Consider the following 8,926-nt stretch of genomic DNA (forward strand, 5'->3'; position numbering starts at 1 on the left):
GCAGCTTCAATGGCATCTTCCTCCCATTTTAACATTAAAACAAGTTCATTTCAGTCTTTCTATCCGCTGCTAGTCTGAAATGAGAGAAACCCACAACTGGCACACAAGCCTGCCCAAATCTGCAAGAGAGAAAACAAAAACACAAACAGAGCCAAGAACAGGCAGAGACACAAACAGCAACCATTTCAGGTCTCTGAGGCTGAATCCAGACTAGGCTACAAAGATTATCTGTCCCCCAAAACTGTGAGCAGAGCCGTCTGGGAGATTTGTGAGGCCCTGTGCGAAATGGCTGGGGGGGCCCTCGTGCGTGAGCGTAGCGAGCGCGCGCGAAATTTTTGGGTTTTTCTGGTCTGATCGGGTGTCTACATGCACAATTTTAACTCTCCAATTAGCAAAATACTGGATACCTTCCCCTGCCTCATCATCATCTGACTTGCCTCGACGCAGGGCCCCACGGCTGCTTGAGACCTGGTCGGATCGGTGATTTTTGTAACAAATTTATCAAACGAGCCTTTCAGAGAGGCATTAAACTCTTCCATTTTCTTTAGTTTTTTCTTTTTTCATTCCCTGATGGAAATTTCCTGAATCTGTCTCGTTCTCTCGACATTGTGTGACAGTTTGTTCCAACTCCACCGTCTGGATCAGAGCAGCTTGTGTCTGCGCTTGGTCTGACGCAGTTGTATGGAACAACAGACACGCATCATTGCACATATATTTATTGATATGCACAGACTAGTACACATTTAGGTCTGTAATGGAACGTGATTGTTGATATTTATAAGGGAAAAAAAAACGGCCCATAGCGCGAGGCCCCGTGCGGCCCACGGTTCGCACACCCCTTGCAGCGGCCCTGACTGTGTGGTATGTAGGTGAGGGAGCAGGTGTGTACAGTATGACTGTGTAACTGTGTGCGTGCAAAGTGAAAACAAGGTTTTACCTGAACTGTAACTATAGTGGAGGAGGGAGGGCACAACCCCGCCAGAGACCAGAAGCCAACAAGGAAGAAACCTGAACCCAGGCCACGAGCCGCCCCATGGAGGAGCAGAAGAGGGACAGGAGGAAACCCCCGCCAGCAGGCGACACAGTGGACTTCAGTGGACATGATTACTGCAACAGTGTCTTCACAGGTCCGACTAAAAAGTCAACCAGATAGCTACATCTGATCCAGAACACTGCTGTTCAATCTCTTAGAACTAAGAAACGGCGCTTTTCCACTAGTACCTACTCAGCCCGACTTGCCTCGCCTCGGTTTGGTTCTTTCTCACTAGGGGTCTAACGTCCCGAGTAGATACTTTTTCTGTACCTACTCTGCCGAGGTTCTAAGCTGCTGAGTCGGCTGTATTTGACATCATCACACTACAGGCCACCGATTGGTCGGGGGGTTGGAGTCAGACGTCTGAGTCAGGATGTGACATCAGAGAAAGAGACTCTGACGGCTTCTTGTTCATTTTAATCAACCAGCAATGGCAGCGTAAAAGTCTGTTTCATGATCCAACTCTGAGGTGCAGATGTTTATAAACCTGGTGCTAAGGAGAGAATTAAAAAGGGATGTAGACGGGCGATAAGGAAGCCCAGATCTACCAGGAGCTCTGTCTCTTCATAGCTGCTCACGGCTCCAGCTGACTTTTCAGCAGCGCTGAGACAAACAAACAAAAAAAAAAAAGTTGCCGCTTGAAGCTTCTCTTACTCTCATTTTTTAACTTGGTATCGAACACAAGTCACAGACCCAGCAGCACATTTATTATCTCCTCCAGGTTCTACATCTTTAGTGTTGTTGTCTTCTCCGTTTAGATACACAATCAAATACATCACAGCAGCTTCGCTCCAAACTCAAACTCAAACTTTATTTATTTATATAGCACCATTCATACATTAGGAATGCAACACATGGTGCTTTACAAGAAGAATAAAATAACAATCAAAAACAGAATTTAAAACATCCCATACGACCCCACCCCCCACGCGCACACACACACACTCACTCACACTCATACACATGTGCACACACTCACACTCACACACACACACACACACACACACACACACACACACACACACACACACACACACACACACACACACACACACACACACACACACACACACACAGTAAGTGGACTGGTGACATGGCTTAGCACTAACGATCCAGGTGAGGAAAACACTACCTATGGGTGGCCGTCTACACTGAGAGGCTCCACCGACCACGACCACCAGAAGCATCGCCACAGAGACCCCCCCAACCCGGACAGACCGGGGCAGACCCCACACAGAAGGTGGAGTCCCACCCCCAGCTACCCAGGCCTGAGGGATCCCCATGACGACACCCCCATGGGCGGAGCAGGCACACCTCCCAGTGTGGACGACCCCCCTGAGGAAACACTGGAGCTAAAAACTAAAAGATTAAAAGAAAGTAAAAAATGCCTAAAGGTGTAAAATTTTAGAGAAATCTATACAAAACTTAAGATGAATAAATAACATAAAATAAAATGAAAGTCATTAAAAAGGGATTAAAGATTATAAATAATAAAAGAGCTAAATAAATAAACACAATAAATAGATGAAAAGACTAGGTAAATGAGATCAGATCAAACTAAAAAGGTGTGTCTTGAGCCTCCTTTTAAAAATATCAACTCCAACCTCATACTTCTGCTCTGAGTGTCTAAAAACAAACGAGGGCAAGTGGAGTCGAGGCGAGACGAGTCACGCTGAGTAGGTACTATAAAAGCGCCAAAAGTGGACCACATCACTCAGAGAATAGACGTTAAAATACTCTTTTATAAATCACTGGTTAAGGACCGACATACAACAGACTGGTTGTTGCCATAGCAACCATCCAGACCTCTCAGGTCTCCTGGTTCAGGTCTGCTCCGTGTCCCCAGAACCAGAACCAAACATTCAGCTTCTATGCTCCTCAGATCTGAACAAACTTCCAGAAAACTGCAGGAACGCTTAAACTCAGTTCCTTTAAATCAGGGTTGAAAACTCATTTACTTACAGCTGCCTTTGATGAATTATTTAAACTATTCTGAATTTAGATTCAAGCAGTGCTGATTTCAGTGGTACTGTGAATCTATTTAAGTCTAACTCTCTTTATTATGCCACTGCACTGTAGCTCATAATCTCCTTTTCTCTCTCTTTACTTTTCATGTAAAGCACCTTGAAGCTTGTGGCTGATACCCTGTGTGCTTTACAAATAAACGTGCCTTTTTCTTACAGAAACATAGTGGTTTAGCTGTTTCATATATTACAAAGAGGGTAATCTCTGGCCGTCTGGTAGACTGTTACTCACACATATAGTATATTTGTCGTATTTAGGTGAGTTACTGGAGACAGGTGACCTCTCGCCTAAATGATGAGGTCCAATGAGTCACGGCTGTGACTTTACAATCACCCAAACCAAGTCACAGTAACTTACCTCACCTCTAAAAAAAGAAAAAGAGAGCGAGAATCAGCGCTCATTAACTAGTGAGACATACTCTGAATAATCGGCCCAGCCTTAAAAAACCCAACAATCATTCACAGGCTTTACTTCATCTGCATTAGATAGCAATGATCTAACTGGAGACTGAAGTAATACCACTAATAGCATTCACAGTCGCTCAGTCACAACACTGCTCAAGTATTTAGCAAGGAGGGAAGGAGGAGCTGGTGCAGCGGGGTCAGGAATGAGGGGGGGTTAGTGGGAGGGCAGAAAGAAGGAGGTGATTGTTAAGCAGGAGGGAAACATATAAACAGGGGGACGAAAAGTAGAAGAGACATCAAGTGGAAGAAGTTCAAGGAGAAAGGCGCTCACTCACATTTGGATCAAGATTTCAAACTACAGCAGCAGGTAAGTTCAGGTCCTTCAGTGTCTGACTGACACGGTTGCAGTTTTTGTAAAGTTGTGGAGTTTATCCCTGAAAAACAAAGATAGGAAGAAAGTAAATTGGTATTCGAGGAGGGAGACGGTTCTTCCTCAATGCACTCAAACAGAAACTCAACCTGGGACATTTTCTGAATGGGCTTCATTGTAATTTGTCTTTGCACGTTCACCCCAGAGCGCACAAGTGATACTTTTTACTGGATTCCTATGAAAACCCACAGGCACTTCTCCAGTACTTCACCGAATGCTGCTGAGAAGGCAGCGCTGGGCGTGAAGGCATTTGGACCTGTTGTGCAATACCGCCTGGAATGCTGATTTCAAGTGAAGTACCTCCAAACTTTTAGGATTATTTCAAGCTGTTTCGTGAACAAGACTTTTATTCATTAACACCCCAAAGGCGGACAAACACCAGATGCAGTCTGAGGAAGAAGAAAGCAGAGCCTTTTTCATTTATACTTCTTTATGCATCAGGTTATCATTGAGAAAGCATCTGGTCTGGATGTACGGGAAATAGATGTACGGAAAAAACGGTCACGTGAAAAAATGCTGGAATATTTAGGTGATTAAAAAAAAGGTCTGAAGTGTTCATTTTCTGCTGTAAAATTGAGCTGAGGGCTAAAATCTGATTGGGCCGATGATTCTCGTCTTTTTCAGTTATTCTATAGTAGATTTGCATGTGTTTGGGATCATTTTCCTGTAATATGATCCGGGTTCAGCCAAACTTAAGCTGTCAGACGGACGGACTCATGTTTGACTCTAAATTACTTTAGAATAAAGAAAAGTCTTTAGTCTTGTCAGTAAACGTAAGTCGCCCGGGTCCTGGAGCTCCAGAACGCTCAAATCTTCATCCCTCCACCAGCGTGTTTGACAGTTGGTTTAAAATTGTTTCTCAGTGTTTGATTTTTTTACTATCGGTGCTGTGCATTCTGGCCAGACATCATCCATGTCATCTGACATCTTGATTTGTTCATATTCAGATTTGTGAACCGATGCCGCACTTCCAAGTTCTTCCGAGTTCTTCCAAGTTCTTCCAAGTTCAAGTTTTCTTTTTTAACTGCTGTCCTGAACTTTACCATTTAAGATCTGAGACATAGTTGTGGGTCTGGCCTAGCAGAGAATCCACTCCTGAGAAGATCAGCAACTATGTTGAAGGTTTTTTTTCACTTGTGAATAATTTCTGTTTCTGTAAATTGTTGATCTGAAGATTGTTTGTTGGTCTTGTAATTCTCCTCAGATAGATGAGCAAGAGCATCACTGCTATATTTCCTTAACACAAGAAGCTCCTGATTAGCAAACAACCAAAGCTTCTGCTGTCGTGGGAGTAGTCACACCGGCCGAGGATCGTCCATCAATACTTACCCTCTGTAGTCTGCAAGCAGACTACAGAAGATTATTAGGGCCAGGCAGGAGAAAAATACAAATAATATTTGAGAGGAGGAAGATTTTTTTTTCATTATGCACTTCGAGAAAAAAGTCGAAATGTTGAGAAAAAAGTCAAAATTTCGTGAATAAAGTTGAAATGTCGAGAATAATGTTGAAGTACAATTTTGAGAAAAAAGTCGAAATGTTGAGAAAAAAGTCAAAATTTCGTGAATAAAGTTGAAAAGGCCAAATTTCGACTTTATTCTTGAAATTGTATTTCAACATTAATCTAGACATTTTGACTTTTTTCTCGACATTTTGACTTTTTTTCTTCACATTTTGACTTTTTTCTCCACATTTTGACTTTTTTCTCCACATTTTGACTTTTTTCTCCACATTTTGACTTTTTTCTCGAAGCGCACAATAAAAAAAAATCTTCCCCTCTCAAATATTTTTTCTCCTGCATGGCCCTAATATTCTTCCGTAAAAGCGAGACCTTCCCACATCCGTGCAAACGTGAATCCAAACATGCTTTTCATAATAACCTGATGTAACAACGGTCTCGGGGAACACATGTGAACGCAGCACTGCAGCATCTCATTAACGGGAGATAATGAGAATATAAGCAGACAGTGTACTTGAGGCACGAAGAAGAAAAACAATGTGTTCTTTTTCATACAGTCATGTGAAAAATAACACATGACTGGTTAGGTGTCCACATTTTTCTTAATTTTTGTTATTTTCACAAAAGCAGTGGTGTCTGGTTTTGAGAAAAGGCTCTCGTATCCAAATGAAGGAAATTGTTTCACCTGAAGTGAAAGCAGCCTGCATTAACGTCAGTTCTTTCGTTTGACTCTGTTCTTCCCTTTACTGTGATATCATTTCAAAAATGCCTAGTCAGGGAAGGAACAAAGCACATTTGGTCCTTTTTCAGGCTCCTGCAGTTAAAAACAAATAGAGCCTGAGTCAAATGTACCCAACAAATAAAACAGACAAAAATCATTTGTTCATTTATATCCAGTACTCGAGTTGTAAAAAAAAAAATCAGGGGGGATGGTGGATTTTATCATATGGGGACAGATAATTTGTGCTGATTACAAATAATATAATATATTACAAATAATAGCAGTGACCAAAACAGCTGCAGAAATACTGCAGGAATGACATAGCAGCAGTTAAATGCAGCCTTCTGTAAGCTTTAAATATCCACTGGGCTTACATCAAATACATCAAAACACAACAATAAAAAACACTTTTCTGAACTTATCAATATGACTCTGTCCTTCACAGGATAAGTAACATGGATCACTGCAAAAACTCAAAATCTTAACAAGAATATTTGTCTTATTTCTAGTTAAAATGTCTCATTTTAGTAAAATAATCTTATTACACTTAAAACAAGACTCATCACTGGAAAAAAAACAATTTTCACCTGTTTCAAGTAGATTTTCACTTAAAATAAGTAGAAAAATCTGCCAGTGGAACAAGATTTTTTTGCTTGTAAAAAGAAGATAAATCTTGTCCCACTGGCAGATTTTCCTACTTATTTCAAGTGAAAATTTACTTAAAACAGGTGACAATTGTCAAATAAGTTATTTTTCTGGTGTTATTTTTCTGGTGATGACTCTAAATGTTGAAATAGCAGTAAAACCACATTCATTGATGAAATGACATAAGGGATGGAAAGGGGGGATGGCAGTTTTACAGGGGGGATGATTTGGACCGTTTTTATTTCAGGGGGGGATGCCATCCCCCTCATGCCCCCTCAACTCCAGTACTGGTTATATCTGACAAATAGATTTGCCTAGAAACTGATGAAGTTGTATGTTTCTGATCTCCAGGATGAAAGCTGCCACGAGTCTCGTCACACTGGTCGTCCTGGTTTCCCTCAGAGGTTCCTCTTCTCTGCCGACCACCGCAGGAGTCAGTCACTGGGACGCCAGGGTCCTGACGGATGACTACGACGACTACGACGACGCCACCACCCCCGCGGCCCCGCCCAGAGCAACGAGGGACGGGCTCCCTCAGCAGTGCGACTACAGTCCCTGCAGGGAGAAGCAAACCCCCTGTGAAGACCTGGCCACCTCCACGGGCTGCTTGTGTCCGGGGATCACCTTACACGACAAGGCTCCGATGACCCCCGACCTCAGAACCGTGTCCTGGAACGGATCGGCAGTGGTGCTCCACTGGTGTGCACCGTATTCACACGTCACTTCCTACATCGTGACGGTCGGAGGGGAAGAGAAAAAGGAATTCAAGGGCGAACAACGCAGCGGTGCGCTGGGGGAGATAGACCACGTGACGAAGGTTTGCGTGGCCGCCGTGAACGACGCCGGGATAAGTGAGCAGTCCTGTAAGATGTACCAACCCAGCGATAGCAAGCTGCTCCTGACGGCGGGCCTCGTCGGGGGGGCCCTGGGCCTCCTGCTGCTCCTGCTGCTGGTTGTGCTGCTGTGGAGGCGCAGGAGGCAACGGAAACAGGAGGCCACGGTGTCCATGAGCAGCTCCGCTGGGAGACAGTGAACAGACGAGGCCTGCAGGGCTGAACGGTCAATGAAACGAGACTCTGGCCCTTGAGACTGTCCAGCATTATCACAGTTAATTAACTGTGACAAACATCGCAACCATCCGTGCATATCTGCACCCAGAGGCTCTCTCTAAACAGGAAGACGCAGGGATCATCAACTGATTATGATATCACACTGCTTATCTTTTTCATAATCCTGGTTCCTTTTGAAAACCCCTCGGTGTGATCAAGGACGTTCCTGAAACCATGAACTGAAAACAAGCGGCATAAAAACAAAATCAAGAATGTACACGCCGGTATTGAGCCCCTATCCCAGCCAGGGTTTATACGCGGATCCAGGGGGGGTAAAAGTGGGAACCAGATACGGGTCCCACACAGAGCTGGGTAGAGTAGCCAAGAATTGTACTCAAGTAAAAGTACTGTTACTTCAGAATTATATGACTCAAGTAGAAGTAAAAACTAGTCATCCAAATAATGACTTGAGTAAAAGTAAAAAAGTACTTGGTGAAAAAACTACTCAAGTACTGAGTAACTGTTGAGTAACGTGTGATTTATTTTTTTAACACAACCATTCAAACAGATAAAAGTACAAAATAATCATCTTCAGGTAAATTAAATCAATAAAATAATAAAATTAATTAAAATTAATAAAAAATAAAAAATAGCTTAAATTAAAATAATCTTAAAGTAAATTCAAGTACTTTAATAAATAATAAAATAAATAAAATATTAACAGAATAAAAAAATTAATTCAACATAAGAAGCACAAAATTTCCAGCCTTTGTACTTTTCTTTTTTAACCAGGCAGAACTAGAACAAACATGAACTCATAGAAACTCTGTGTGTGTTTGAGTCTGTGTAAATGTGACAAAACATGCAAAAACAAACATTTTTCCTAAAGAATCACCCAGTGATGTCATGAGATTGATGCGTACGCGGATAAAAGGGTAAAAGAAAAGTAACAGCTCAACGTAGCCTAATGTAGCGGAGTAAGAGGAACAGTTTCTTCTTCACAAATCTACTCAAGTAAAAGTAAAAAGTATAGTGATTCAAAACTACTCCTAAAAGTACAAAATTTCCCAAAACTTACTCAAGTAAATGTAACGGAGTAAATGTAACTCGTTACTACACACCTCTGGCGCCACATGGGTTTGTCTGCCAGTTCCACAGCGGCT

At 42.4% G+C, this 8,926-nt stretch overlaps 1 protein-coding gene across 1 annotated transcript; it reads left to right on the top strand.

Annotated features, from left to right (window-relative positions):
* The first annotated feature begins 3,746 nt into the window (after positions 1-3,746).
* On the top strand, positions 3,747-8,351 carry LOC133460236 (leucine-rich repeat neuronal protein 4). Its single transcript, XM_061740825.1, has 2 exons — positions 3,747-3,829; positions 7,066-8,351. Exon 2 carries the CDS (start codon positions 7,067-7,069, stop codon positions 7,745-7,747), a length of 681 nt encoding a protein of 226 aa, XP_061596809.1. The 5' UTR covers positions 3,747-3,829; position 7,066; the 3' UTR covers positions 7,748-8,351.
* The last annotated feature ends 575 nt before the right edge of the window (positions 8,352-8,926 follow it).

The sequence above is a fragment of the Cololabis saira genome, chromosome 14 (assembly GCF_033807715.1).
Source record: "Cololabis saira isolate AMF1-May2022 chromosome 14, fColSai1.1, whole genome shotgun sequence".
In the NCBI taxonomy this organism is placed as follows: Eukaryota; Metazoa; Chordata; class Actinopteri; order Beloniformes; family Belonidae; genus Cololabis; species Cololabis saira.

What these genes read in the sequence shown, in the direction of transcription:
- LOC133460236 (XM_061740825.1), top strand. Translation starts at nt 7,067, where the DNA reads ATGAAAGCTGCCACGAGTCTCGTCACACTGGTCGTCCTGGTTTCCCTC.